The sequence below is a fragment of the Pungitius pungitius genome, chromosome 9 (genome assembly GCF_949316345.1).
Source record: "Pungitius pungitius chromosome 9, fPunPun2.1, whole genome shotgun sequence".
Classification (NCBI taxonomy): Eukaryota; Metazoa; Chordata; class Actinopteri; order Perciformes; family Gasterosteidae; genus Pungitius; species Pungitius pungitius.
In genome coordinates this window covers 5,095,933-5,110,314 of record NC_084908.1, presented here as the reverse complement: position 1 = coordinate 5,110,314, position 14,382 = coordinate 5,095,933, and the positions used below count along the sequence as shown (strand labels likewise).

Below are 14,382 nucleotides of genomic sequence, written 5' to 3'. Positions count from 1 at the left end.
ATATATATATATATAGCTCAAAAGCTATTTTACAAGGTGAAACTTTTATCATGGACGGATTGTAAAATATTTACCCATCTTACAATTGATTATGGATGTCAACACTACTATGTTATTTTTCATCCAGTTAAGCACATCAAGAGCATCCGTTCATCCAACACTTTACAGGCATCGTGAACGTTACAACTTGGTAGTGGTCTCTGCAGCAGTGCGCTGCTACTTCACGGGAACCTTTACAGCGAGCATTTGTTTCGTCGGACTGTTTTTTATGGAGCACCGAAGAGCACTCCGGCGGACTTTTTGATTTCCCATTTGTGCGGCGCTCTGGCCGTCTGCCCTCCGCCAAGTCTGTGATGTTTGTGCTTCGCAACCAAAACATGTCTTATCACCGTCTTATTGTTTCCTCTCCTGCTCCCTCACCGCAAACACACGCCGTTAGAGTCAACTTCGTTTGTAAACCCGTGTCAAGAGTCAACCTGGTGTCATGTTAGTGAGCGTCCACCTACTCCCACCTATGACAGAACTAGTAGATCTTCTTCAGCATGAGCACCTCAGGTCCTCCTTCGAAGAAGAAGAGCTACATGGGGCTGCACCACGTCAAGAAGAAGCAATGGTACGTTTATCCCACAGCTCCACTTGATTACTAATGTTGACAGATTCAGAAGAATCCTCCTGTTGCCTAGTGACAGTCTCCAATCCGTGCAGCATTTCTAAAGATGACGTCAGTCTTACCCGTTGGAAACATATGTGTACAGTTTCCAAGCTGCTGATGAACCACCAGACGGGAGCAGGCTGTTCCAAAAACCCCATATTGTATCAGGCAAATCAAGCATGAGCAAAGGCGCCCCGGTGAGTGATGGAGTTTTCCTCTTATTATCATCCCTGATTCTCTTCCACATCCACCTGGATCACATGTATAAATCTCCAATTTCAAGAACCGAGGAGGAGCAGTGTGTCCTCTGGGAGAATCCACATTGGCTCTTGATGAAGAAATTCTGCAGGTGTTGGACGCCGTAGACCCGGTGAGGCCAACGACGGCAAACAGGGGTGCGCATAAAAAGCCGGCACCACCGCGCCACAGCAGCACCCAGCAGGAGGCCCGGGGGCCTGGTGCTGGCGACGGTGAGCGACCAGGATGGCGAGCCGATTGCAAAGACCTCGCACAGAGGCTTCTCTTCGGTGAGGACTCTGAGGAAGCAGAGTATGCTCAGAGGGGCCCGAAGGGCATCCAGCCCCCACCGGCCTCCTCCTGCATCAATGCAACGTCCGCTCAGGGCAAACAGCTGACCAACAGTCAGCAAGCAGGCAGCTCCAGCAAGTCAGTATTAACGTTCACATTATTGTATCATTTGTTTCTCCTATTTTCAGTTGCTGTACTTCACTGTTTTTGTTTCTTTGTGCGTCTCAGTAAGCAGCAGCTTCCATCCAGGAGAAAAAGCTCTCCACGTAGCGGGTCAAACGTGAAGGCCGATCCACCCCTGGATGTATCCAGGGACTACATCTTGTTCAGCCCGAGCCGCCTCGCGGCCGCCACGAGGAGGGCCAAACTCCAGCCGTCATTCCAGAATCAGTCCGCCTCTGTGCTCGTCGTCCCCAGCGGTTTGGACCTGAGCACTCTCAGCGACACTCTGCCTCAGCCAGGTGAGGTCCGGTCCTGGCTTGATTGACCTGCTAGAAAATTGCAGTAGTTTGGATATCTTTTCATGATTTAAAAAAAAAATGACAGGCAAGAAAGCCCACTTTATTTGAAATATTTTCACATTCTCACCACTAAACCGACAAAGCAAAAACCTCAAAACTGGTGCAATATTTAAAAGAAGCTTCAAGATTTTGGGACCTGGGGCCAGTTATGTAGCCTTTAACATTACAATATCTTGTCAAAGTGTGAAGTAGTAATTTACTGACATCTAACATTGAACATTAGCTTGTATCTCAAAGGTAATCCCTAAAATTTGATTTATTTCCCCCATGTCAAATACCCTTTGCTTTGCTGAAAGTACATGTTGCAGTAGTTTAAACTCCCCCCCCCCCCACCACTTTGACTTAATCCCACATGTAAGGCAGTTTTCTACAAATGATCTCCGCCATAGGCATCGCCTTCTGTGCTCCGGCGGGGCAAGCCGAAAAGCTGCTGCTTTGCAACTGGGGCTTACCAAAAGCTGTCCTGGCGTGCTACCAGAAGCACGGCGTGACCCACATGTTCGAATGGCAGGCTCAGTGCCTCGCTGCCGGACAGGCGCTGCAGGGAGGGAACCTGGTGTACTCGGGTAACGAGCACGACACCTCTTTGCGAAAGCATTCACATTCAGTCACTGTTTTCCACTCTTGAAGCTCCTTCTGTTTTTCAGCCCCCACAAGTGCAGGAAAAACTCTGGTGTCGGAGTTGCTGATGTTGAAGCGTGTGCTGGAGACGAAAAGAAAAGCTCTGTTCATACTGCCATTTGTCTCCGTGGCTAAAGAGAAGATGCATTACCTTCGGGTGAGGGAGAGAACAGCAAATGGACGTTGTTCTGGGCACCGTGCCGATTGTCTCCATCTCACCGATGTGCATCTGTGAACCCCGCAGAGTGTATTTGAAGAGGCAGGAGTTCGTGTGGAGGGGTACATGGGCAGCACCTCGGCTGCTGGAGGATTCGCAGCGCTGGATGTGGCTGTGTGCACTATAGAAAAAGCCAATTCTCTCATCAACAGACTCATTGAAGAGGACAACATGGCTCTACTAGGTAACACACCGGGATAACAGGGTGCTTTCTTGATCATTGAAAAGTAGGGTTTGACTTATTTTTGCACGTCTAGGTATGGTGGTGGTGGACGAGTTGCATATGGTCGGTGATTCTGGAAGAGGATACCTACTGGAACTGCTCTTAACCAAAATCCGTTACATAGCGCAGAAGCAGAACGCCACTGGGTTTGTGTCCGACTGTCTTCTTCACACTCTTATTTTGTGTATGAGCTAGTGTAAAAATCTACTTGTGCAACAACCCCCCTCTGCAGGTCTCTCTCTGAGGGCGTACAGATCGTAGGCATGAGCGCCACCTTGCCCAACCTCGCCCTCCTGGCCAGCTGGTTGGGTGCAGAGCTTTACCAGACGGACTACAGGCCCGTACCCCTGCACGAGCACCTCAAGGTGGGCCGCGACGTCTACGACAAGAGCCTCGCCGTGGTCCGGCGGTTCACCCCGGCGCTCCGCGTCAAGGTAACCGAGAGAGCGGGTCAGGCAGCGGTTGATCCTTTCAGGCCAGTAATGGCATCATGCGCGTGTGACTCTCCGCAGGGCGACGATGACCACATAGTGAGCCTGTGCTACGAGACGGTGAGCGAGGGCCGCTCTGTGCTGTTGTTCTGCCCCTCAAAGAACTGGTGTGAGAAACTGTCGGACAGCATCGCAAGAGAATTCTACAACCTCCGACACACCGGTAGGTTTTTGAGATCAAGTCCCAACTGTTTACTGCGTTAGAAGGAGCGTCAAAGATTGTGGTCTCGTTCTTTGCAGACCGCCGGGGCGAAGCGGAGCCAAAGCCGGTGGGTCTGGATCGGGAGGGACTCGTGGACGTCGTGGCCCAGTTGAGACGAACTCCAGCTGGCTTGGACCCCACCCTCCAGCGAACTGTGCCATGGGGGGTGGCCTTCCACCACGCTGGTGAACACACTCGCACAACTTCTCAGCCGCAACGACACACTGCCGAATGGTTCATTGATTTTTTGTTTTGTTTCTGCGGGTGTGCGAATAAGATGAAGTTTGCCTTTTGCAGGTTTGACGTTCGATGAACGCGACGTGTTGGAAGGAGCCTTTCGCCAGAGCACCATTAAAGTCCTGGCGGCGACCTCCACCCTCTCCTCGGGGGTGAATCTCCCGGCTCGCAGGGTCATCATCCGAAGCCCCACCTTCAACGGACACCTGTTGGACCCGCTCACGTACAAACAGATGGCAGGGCGGGCGGGGAGAAAAGGAGTGGACACGATAGGTACGGAGGGGGGAGAAGAAGGACACGTCTTTTCAAAACGTCTCTCCTTTGGCCGTGAGTCATTTCGTCCGCCCTCTTCTCAGGTGAGAGTGTGCTGGTGTGTAAGGAGGCGGAGCGTCAGAAAGGTATCATTCTCCTCAAGGGTGCTCTTCAGCCAATCAGCAGCTGCCTGGTGAGAAGGGAGGGAGACGGAGTCACCACCAGCATGCTGCGAGCCATCTTAGAGGTACGGGTCGATATCCAAATGAACCCGGTCCGTGAATAGATCATGTTGTACTTCCCTCTTTAAAACGAGATGCCGCTCTTTACGGAGGCCTTTGATGTAAAGTCAGATTAGTTTCCCTCTGTTATGACTTGGTGACTCGTTTGAATCCTCCCAACGCGCAGATCATCGTCGGAGGGGTGGCCAGCACTCCACAGGATGTGCGGTCGTATGCTTTGTGCTCACTGCTGGCTGCCAGCATCAAAAGTAACGGCAAAAAAGAACCGACTGAGGACACCAACAAAGGAGCTATAGAGGCCTGTGTTGAATGGCTGATGGAGAACGAGTTCATCAGCATCCAGAAGGACGGACAAGGTACTGCCACACTGATAACATGATGAAATTATGAGTGTTCTTACCCTACATTTCTCTTAGTGTTAAAAGTAAGATTTTCGCACGCTGATAGCTGACGGGAAGTCAAACATAGATTCAAGCTGGTAGCAAAACAAAACTTTTTCAGACAATGGGCATGTAAAGGTTTATTCAGACGGACAGTGTAAGAAAAATACGATTTCTTTTAATGTTGATGATTAAACGTACAAGTACAAATCTGTGCACAATGTTTCTATTTCAATTCGAAAGAAGTTTCAAAGAGCAATGCTATCGTTTTCCTTATTCATGCGTCATATGGTATTTCACGATAAAAGTATACAAGCCTGACTATAAGCTTGACCTCCTTTCCCCTTTACAATCCCGATCATACGTCCTGATGTCTTTACACGTCCAGAGGAGCGGTACCATCCCACTCAACTCGGTGCTGCCACCCTTTCCTCGTCCCTTTCCCCTCCCGAAGCTCTGGGAATATTTGCAGATCTCCAACGGGCCATGAAGGGCTTTGTGCTTGAAAACGACTTGCACATTCTCTACCTGGTACGCACACATCTTGCATCATACATCTCCAAACCCTCGCCCCATACAAAGTGAATAAAGAAACCAAAAATGCCCCCCCCCCCCCCCCCTCGAGCACCCACTATTTCAAATTCTGTGTGCAAATGCCCCTCAGATCACCCCGTTGTACGCTGAGTGGACCACCATAGACTGGTACCAGTTCTTCTGTCAGTGGGAACAGCTGTCGTCATCGATGAAGAGAGTGGCGGAGCTGGTGGGCGTCCAGGAGGGTTTCCTTGCGAGATCTGTCGGCGGGAAACTGGTCGCCAAGACAGAGAAGCAGCGTCGACAAATGGCTGTTCACAAACGGTGATGCCTGTATTTGTGTCCGTTACACCGAACTCATGTACCTAGCATGGCAGGTAGTGTCTTTATTGCTTCCTTTTTTGCTCACCGACAGTTTCTATATGGATGAAAAGGTGACTCAGAGTAGAGACCCTATCGCAAACCACTACGACTAAATACTATTTTCGGAAATGTTTTTGATCCCATTTTCTCCTCCCAGCTTTTTCACCACGCTTGTGCTGCATGATCTGGTGAATGAGGTGCCTCTGGGAGCAGTGGCATCGAAGTACAACTGCAATCGTGGGCAGCTGCAGTCCCTCCAGCAGTCTGCTTCTACTTATGCAGGTACAAGTCAAGGAGGGTTTCTGAGCGTCTCCAAGGACGTGTTGCACTGTGAAATGGTTAGACTCTGACTTTACATCAAAAGGGGAAGGCAGTAACTTGATGCAGGAGCACTCTAGGCTGGATGGATATACACCGTGCAGCTATATAAAGTGCTTCTTTCATCAAGTTACTTTGGAAGGGCTCACAAGGTGCGGATGTAATTCAGACTGAGAGGGTGTGTGCTTTTATGCGGCTCGGCACACGTTGGTCTCTGTGCGAGGAGATGTCACGCAAATGACGGTGTTTATTATCAGTGTAAACACATGAGCCCCAACGGAAATTAGAAGCAAATAGCGACACATGGGGTGATGCTGTGCCTCTAAATGATGGACAGAATCCCCCTGACCTTGCTACCACCCCTGCAGGTATGGTGATGGTGTTTTCCAAGCGCCTGGGCTGGCACAACATGGAGCTGCTGCTGTCCCAGTACCAGACCAGGCTGAGCTTCGGAGTCCAGAGGGAGCTGGTGGACCTGGTCAGGGTTTCCCTGCTAAACGCCACACGAGCCAGAGCGCTGTACGCACAGGGCCTGTGCACGGTCGCTGAACTAGCCCGGGCTACTGTGGCTGATGTGGAGAAAGCCCTGAGGAACGCTGTACCATTTAAGAGGTAGCTGTAAGTTAAGATTATTCATGCATGTTAGGTAAATGAGGACTGGCTGGAAGTCTAGAAACGACCATGTTCCAATCACGCACAGCCCGAGTACCTTAACGTTCTAGCCATCATTCCGTCTGTTACTAATTTCTTTCTCAAATAATCCCAACATCTATATATCAGTATACATATCTGTCAATATATAATATATATATATATCCCCTTGAATCAAATACCTCCATACATCATGTAATTAACATGACTTAAAATGTATAGAAATGTATGTTAGTTACTAATAATAATAACAACCAAATACAAAATATTAAAATGAGTTGTCATAGACATGACATTGTCTATTTGAACGTGTACAACTTTGCTATAAAAAATACCCAGCCTCTTTCATTTTGAAAAGGGTCAAGTACATACACGTAAGTCCTGGTAAGTATGGGCTGATCTAGAATCAGCACAGCAAGCCACATACTGCCCCCGAAACATGGCTCCGGACGTGAAGCCAACGATGCGCTTGTCTGCCTGTTCCCAGCTCGAAGCGCGCGGTGGACGAGAGCGAGGTGGAGGCGGCCGAGCGCCGGAGCCTCCGCTGCGTCTGGGTCAGCGGCGGCCGAGCCCTGACGGAGCCGGAGGCCGCCTCTGAGATCGTTTCCGAGGCCAGGCTCCTCCTTCAGGAAGACCTGGCGCAGTTAGGAATTCGGTGGGACCCAGCAACTCTTCCACCGGGGGCTCCTGCTGCGGAGAGCGCCGCCGGTTCAGGCGCCTCGTCCGCATCGCATCTCGGCTCACGTGAAGCACGGGGCGACGCCCACACAGATCACCGGGAAGGAGACCGGGTGGTGGAGGGGGAGCGTGGGGACACTGACGGACACGGGGAGGCCAGCAGAGGCCGTGGGAACTCCAGAAAGGTAGACGGGGCGGAGCCAGATGTCAGACAAACGGTAAACGTAGTGCAAGTGGCAGGTGACTCCGAGGGTCCAGGCGGAAAACAAGAATCGCAGGAAAGATCGGAGCAAGGGGAGAAATCTGAGCCGAAAGAAGGGGAGAGGAGTAGAGGGGGGGTCCCAGTTGGACCGGGAAATGGTCCTGGTCCTGAAAGGAGCCTGACGCAGGAGTTGGCCGAGATCGTTTCCAGCCCCTTGTTTGGACCAGTGGCGCATCCTCTGCCCTCCTCTACCCCAACGCCCGCCCCCCGTTTCAGAGCGCCGGCGTCCCGAGCGGACGAACACCACCGAGTTCCTACGGGGACATCGGACGTGCGCGCTGCCCCGGCGCTCGCCGAGTCACCCGCGCAACCGGGGAGAGTGAAGCACTCGAAGGCCTTAAGAAAAGTCCTCCACTCCATACAAACAGACAAAAGCCCCCGGGATCCTGTCGAGCCCTCGGCGGTTCCCTCGGTTCCAACGACTCCTCCCGGTGTCTCCGACGCGCCGGACTCCCCCCGGGGCGCCAGCCCTCCCTCCGTTCCACTGTTCTCCCCCGAGGCAAAGCGCCGGAGGCTGGACCGCAGGGAGGCCGACAAGTTCTCGTCCCCGGAGCTGTACGCGGTGGACGAAGAGGAGGCCGAGGGACGCGTCAAAGAGGAAGAGGAGAGTTTCGGCGACAGCTTTGAATTGGACACCCAGACAGAGAGACTCATGGTCCAGCAGCCATGCCAACGCGAGGGATCGGGGGAGAACGCGGGGGAGGAAATGGCGGCCGCAGCTGTTGAGAAGGACACACTCGAGGGAAGTAATGCACGGCCAAGATTCAATATTTCCATCACAGACAGCCAGATGGAGCTCCTCCTTGACACCAGCCCCCCGGTGAGTGTTCACAATCCTCCAATCTTTTCTGAATGTAAAAAGGCAGTTTTCCTCTTCATAAGTCTAAATGTTTGCTACAGATCTCTCCGGGTCCTGGTGGGGAGGACGGAGTTAAAGACGAAGGTGACGACGAGAGCATCAACAGAAGCAGCAGCTTCCTGTTTGACAGCCTGCACGGCAGCTCCACGCCGTGCCTGAGCCCGCCGCGGGTATCCGGCCAATCGGACGACGACGAGGAGGAGGAGGAAGAGCGCGATGGCCGGGAGTTCCGAGGCACGCCTCCGTCGACCCAGGAGCGGAGGCGCAGCGAGCTTCTCGCCAACCAGGAGGCGGAAAGGCAGGAGGCCGTCCAGTGGGGCGAGTCCTCCTTCAACCTGTCGGAGTGGGGCGACTCGCTGCTGGTCGGCGAGCACTTCCTGGAGAGGCAGAGCTTGCTCAGACGGTCGGAGGGAAGTCACGAAGCTCAGCGACCCAACGGCGAGGACGTTCCGACCACGGGGCGGCTGCCTGAGTCACAGCGCGAAGCCGGCCGGGTACCGACGCGGCCCGCCACGAGGACCACGTCTCCCAGTGAGTACGACGAGGACAAAGCCAGCGAGGATCATGGCCTCGCACGAGGAACCAAACATGGCGGGGGTGAGAAGGGTCGACGTGGGGAGCAATTAGAGACAAAAGAGGAAATGAACCCTTTGCTCTCAGTTAATGCCGTTTTAAAACACGGCCAAACACAGAATTCCACCGAAAGCTCTTTTCCTTGCAGCCATGGTTTGCAAGAGATCTTTGACCGCTGGCCTAGTATGTCTGACCAGCCCTCGCCAAACGCCCCAACCGGCGAAAACGCTCCCTCCTTGACGCGGGCGCTCGGAGGAGGGGCGAAGTGGGCCGATTCTCCAGAGGAACAACCCGACCCCAGGAGCGCAGCGGAGAGACCGGGCTCTGCTGGAGATCTCATTCCCCCGACGCAGGAAACGCCGCCCGTCACCCCCCGAGTCAAACTGACCACCTCCTCCGTCCGGTCGCCTCTCATCGCTCAACCAATCCCCCGGTCGGCCCTGCGGCCGCGGACGCCGGCGCTCGCGAAGCGCCCCGGGTCCCTCGCCGGACACGGCAATCGTCCTGCAGAAGCCGACTCCACGTCGGATCCCGACCACCACCGACGCCTCAGCCCCACTCGAGGCCCCCCGGCTCCCGCCTCCTCCTCCTCCTCCTCCCCCCAGCAGAGGCCTCCCTCTGAGGCTGGGGAGGTATCTCCTCTCCAGCCGTCCCAGGGTGCGTCCCTCTCGTCCAGCTGCTCCGGCTCGTTCTCCATCGTGGACGTGGCGAGCGACCGGCGCCTCTTTGACGCTTTCATTAACGAGTGGAAGACGAAGGAGCGCTACTCTCTGGCTTTGGCCTGTGAGAAGCGGGAGCTCAGGCCGACGCCGGAGGAGCAAATGGGAGGGAAACCCAAGAGAGGTAAGTGACCAATAAGCTTGTTCACATGGGACACATTTGAAGCACGGCTCATGTTGCGTGTTGCCCGCTCGTCGTGCACGTCTTTCCTGCGCAGCGTCAGCAGCTCAGCCAAAGCCCCGCGGTGAGGACGGCTTCCCGGTAAGAGACAGCGACGGACTGGTGTTGATCGGACTCTCTGTCTGCTGGGGAGCAAGAGACGCGTACTACGTCTCTCTGCAGCAGGAGCAGAGCAAAGGTACGGACACGCACGTGCATGCATCCACACGCGCACAAGCTCACTTCAACAAGTGTTCCCCCCCTCAGGGTTGAGCTCTAGTCTGGCCCCGCCCCCCCTGGACCACAACGTGACAGTAAGCGAGAGGCTGCGTGAGGCCAACGGCTGTCTGACCGCGCCGGCAACCGTGGTTGTCGCCTATGACATCATCGAGGTCTACAAGAGGCTTGTGTTGAGCTGCGGCGTCAGCTTAGAGGGAAGCAGCGAGGACCCCAAGGTGAGAGAGACGTCACGTGTGTTAATCAGGAGCAAACGTACTCGCACATTGAGTGAGTCTAGGTGGAGGTATCTCAATTAAAAATATGATTTTCACATTTTTCTATAAAGACGAAAAACTAAAAGAACCAGCTTTTGATGGCTCTTTGAGGTTCCTCTTCTGGTTCGTTAAAGTTTTTATTTTTTAAAGAAGCGATAAATAAAATTGGTTTCTTCTCTGTGGAATTATATCTATCATCTAAAAAAAATAATTAAAAAAACAGAAATCGGACAAAGCAATGTTGTTGCTAGGAGCCCTCGGTAAAATGTCAAATAGTGTCGTGATGATGCACCGCGGCGACTCGTCGTTGAATCCTCGCTGCAGGTCGCCTGCTGGCTGCTGGACCCCGGCAGCGAGGAGAGGACTCTCCCCAACATGGTGACCGTCCACTGTCCTGAAGAGCTGCCTCTGCTGGACGGCCTCGGAAACGCACACGCGCACTGCCCCCGCGTCAGGGCGGCGACCGAGAGCGTGCTTGTGCTGTCCGTCATGGACCACCTCGCGGGCCTGCTGGACAAGGACGGCATGCTAGGTAGAAGAGCAGACGCTCACACAGCGTGTTCCCCGCAGTGGTGACCGAGTTAAGACGTGTGTGTGTGTGTGTGTGTGTGTCAGGTACATTCAGAAGCGTGGAGATGCCCTCCCAGGTGTCTCTGGCAGTGTTGGAGTTGAACGGAATGGGCTTCAGCGTCCAGGAGTCGGAAAGACAAAAGCACGTGATGCAAGCCAAACTGGCGGCGCTGGAGTCGCGGGCGTACGACCTGGCCGGACACGGCTTCTCCCTCACCAGCGTCGACGACGTGGCACAGGTACCGACGCGGCTCCCGTACCCCAGCGCATTTCTGTCCAATGAAATGGTCGGATGCCCGATTCTCGCACTCCCCCGTTCTGCAGGTGCTGTTCTTGGAGCTTCACCTGCCTCCCAACGGGGATGTGGGCGGCCCGAAGAGCAAGAAGACTCTGGGCTACACCAGGAGAGGAGCGGGGGGCCGGGTCCGACTCTGCAAGCAGTTCACCACCACCAAGGTACGGACCTCTGATTTACATGAAAGGGCTTTTGGGAATTCGTCGTACTCTCTATCGAATCACTTATCGTGATATGCAAATGCGTGGGAGCATTGATAACATCGAACATATGCTAACTGAAATTTGATGTTTGGCAGGATGTTCTGGAGAAGCTCCGCCCCCTGCACCCACTGCCCGGTGTCATTCTGGAGTGGAGGCGGATCACCAACGCCTTGACCAAAGTGGTGTTCCCCCTGCAGAGGGAGAAGCGGTACCACACCACACTGGCCATGGACAGAATCTACCCAATTGCCCAGACGCACACGGCCACAGGTAACGCACACACACACGCACACACACACACACACACGCCGGTCTTTGCTGATTACGTTTCATCAAGACACACCGTGACGTAATTTGTAAATTCATTTAAATATGTTGAAAGCATGCAGGGATGCGGCTCTTTCTGTTCTTCAGGTAGAGTCAGCTTCACTGAGCCCAACGTGCAGAACGTCCCCAAAGACTTTGAGATCTACATGCCGACCGTGGTGGGGGAGAGCCCACCGTCGCAAGACAGCTGCCACATGACCTCCAGATCCGGGTAGGTCAACACAACAGTTTGCTGCGCAGGGCTTTCAACAGAAGAATCAGCAGGGGAAGAACATGAGGGGCTTCTCACGACTTACTTATTTATGACTTTGATTTCCTGGCTGAGAGTTTCTCTTTTTTTACTCCTCTCTGCTTTATATGTGTACAGACTATACTCATGTTTAACTGTATACATTTGGACAATGATTCTTTACAGAAAGAAGAGACGTTCGGTGGTGCCCCCAGCTGCAGCTGGCCGCGCAATACAAGGCCCGGCCTTCTCCGTCAGCATGAGACACGCCTTCGTACCTTTTTCAGGTTGCTATGAATATATATCTATATATATATATATCTATAGATATATATCTTCCTTCTGTCTGTGAATGACTGCTCTACAAACTCCCCCACCCTGTCCCGCAGGCGGGATGATCTTGGCAGCAGACTATTCTCAGCTGGAGCTGCGAGTGTTGGCTCACCTCTCCAAGGATCAGCGTCTCCTGCAGGTCTGCGAGTCGCAAAAACGACCACCGGTGAACAAGTGAACCGAAATGACCTGAATGAAGTGTGTGTGTGTGCACGCGCGCGTCTCCGACAGGTGCTGAACGGGGGGGCCGACGTGTTCCGCTGCATCGCCGCCGAGTGGAAAAGCGTCGACCCGGAGTCGGTGAAGGACGACCTCAGGCAACAGGCGAAACAGGTATAGCTGGCCAGGGAGGAGGCGAGGGCGCGGGCATTGGCGCCGGCGCTCACCGCCGCGTCTTTGTCCGCGCAGATCTGCTACGGCATCATCTACGGGATGGGCGCCAAGTCTTTGGGGGAGCAGATGGGCGTGAAGGAGGACGACGCGGCCTGCTACATAGAGAGCTTCAAGGCCCGATACAAAGGTATGAAGCATCTTGGACCACTCCAAGCACGGCAACAACACATGTCCTCTCCTCCCATTCATTCACTGATGACCGGCGCCACCTTCCCATCGGTAGCTAACATTAAGACGCTGTAGTCACAGCAACGGGAGCACGTTGGGGTGGAGTTTGTTGCCCAAGGGCAGTACCGGAGGATCAAAACGCCCGGGACATCCACGTCCTGTCTTGTTTTCAGGGATCAACGCTTTTCTCCGAGAAACCGTGAAGAAGTGCGCGAAGAGCGGCTACGTCCAGACCCTGATGGGCCGCAGGAGGTACCTGCCGGGCATCGCGGACGCCAACGCGCACGCCAAAGCGCACGTAAGCGCGCCCGCGCCCGTCCACCCCGCCGAAAACCCATGTTGTAGGCCGAGCGAGTTTCCATTCACCGGCGCCCTTTGCAGGCAGAGCGGCAGGCGGTGAACACCACGGTGCAGGGCTCGGCGGCGGACATCGTTAAACTTGCCACGGTGAACATCCAGAAGCGACTGCGAAGCGCGTACCCCGCGGCTCCGCTCTCTCACCGGCACGCGCGGCCAGGTGAGGTCCACTCTACCGCCCATCCCCCACGCTGTGTGTGTGTGTGTGTGTGTGTTTCTGACCGTGTCCGTCACACAGCCGGCGGTCGGCTCGGGACGCGCCAACTCGGAGGCGCCTACTTGGTCCTGCAGCTGCACGACGAGCTCATCTATGAAACCACGGAGGAAGACCTCATCCAGGTACCAACGTCACGCTGTAATGCCATCATTGATGTCATCGATTTTGTTATTTGTGAAAAAGAAACAAAGGCCTGACTTGATCACTTGAATTTTAGATTTTTTTTTCTAAGGACCAACTGCGCAGATAACTATTTGACTCCCTGTCAGGTCGCTCAGATAGTGAAGAGGGAGATGGAGTCGGCAGTAAAGCTGTATGTGAAGCTGAAGGCCAAAGTCAAGGCGGGACCCAGCTGGGGCAATTTGGAGGACCTGGATATATGAATGATGATTGTTCAAAAGAGACGGGTCTCCTCCGTGTGCTATAAGCAGGACTATTATATTGGAGAGAAGGCAGAACTCTCCAGAACTAGGCAACTCTAACCAAAGCATACTCCATTGATACATAACATGTCAGATGGAAAATGTGGTTGAACTGTCCCTTAAAGATTCTGTAATATTATTACTGTACCATACTAATCTTTATTTTTAACTGCTACATTAATAATGAAATCCCACATGAATAGGAGCATATTTCTCTATGAACTGTTGAATGTATTTAAAATGTCACAATGTATACATTTCTGTTGACGGCCCAGCTGTTTTTATTGCTGATATCCAATTACCTTTGAGTATTGACTTATGAGATTTTATATACAATGATAATCTATGTAATTACTTGTTTTTCTTTGTAAAGTGGTCTGTGTTTATGCAAATTATATATTCAGTTTACAATGATACGCATCAGTCTTCTCGGACACTGGATATTTGGCCGAAATTTTTAAGGTTATTTACAACCACTATCATATCTACTGTGATGCATACAGAAGAAGACACGGAACAGCCCGAGTCTTGAGGACTTCCTGGAAATCTCACATTTTATTGGGCCGTGGTCTGTTAGGCGAACATACATAAAAACAAGTTGTACACTGACAATCACGCCAAACCGTAAGGTTTGTCGACATGATGCATCGTAAAAAGCCAAATTCAGCACCTCTTGTTACGGGGAGGGAAA

General features: G+C 53.1%; 1 protein-coding gene across 1 annotated transcript; it reads left to right on the top strand.

Moving 5' to 3' along the window:
* Positions 1-218: 218 nt before the first annotated feature.
* On the top strand, positions 219-14,085 carry polq (polymerase (DNA directed), theta). The gene is made up of 35 exons (XM_037471031.2): positions 219-613; positions 756-849; positions 936-1,318; positions 1,409-1,641; positions 2,091-2,267; positions 2,349-2,479; positions 2,567-2,723; positions 2,797-2,908; positions 2,995-3,196; positions 3,275-3,416; positions 3,494-3,640; positions 3,753-3,965; positions 4,049-4,191; positions 4,353-4,542; positions 4,955-5,097; positions 5,231-5,424; positions 5,621-5,745; positions 6,150-6,393; positions 6,920-8,192; positions 8,273-9,647; positions 9,742-9,882; positions 9,951-10,138; positions 10,502-10,709; positions 10,793-10,986; positions 11,072-11,203; positions 11,341-11,515; positions 11,660-11,783; positions 11,988-12,088; positions 12,191-12,273; positions 12,366-12,467; positions 12,543-12,654; positions 12,869-12,993; positions 13,077-13,212; positions 13,291-13,391; positions 13,539-14,085. The coding sequence occupies exons 1-35, from the start codon at positions 543-545 to the stop codon at positions 13,650-13,652; spliced, it is 7,785 nt and encodes a 2,594-aa protein (XP_037326928.2). The 5' UTR covers positions 219-542; the 3' UTR covers positions 13,653-14,085.
* The last annotated feature ends 297 nt before the right edge of the window (positions 14,086-14,382 follow it).

Coding starts and splice junctions, on each gene's coding strand:
- polq (XM_037471031.2), top strand. CDS start 543: ATGAGCACCTCAGGTCCTCCTTCGAAGAAGAAGAGCTACATGGGGCTG. Junction 2,909..2,994: donor CAGAAGCAGAACGCCACTGG/GTTTGTGTCCGA, acceptor CCCCCTCTGCAG/GTCTCTCTCTGAGGGCGTAC. Junction 12,994..13,076: donor ACGCGCACGCCAAAGCGCAC/GTAAGCGCGCCC, acceptor CGCCCTTTGCAG/GCAGAGCGGCAGGCGGTGAA.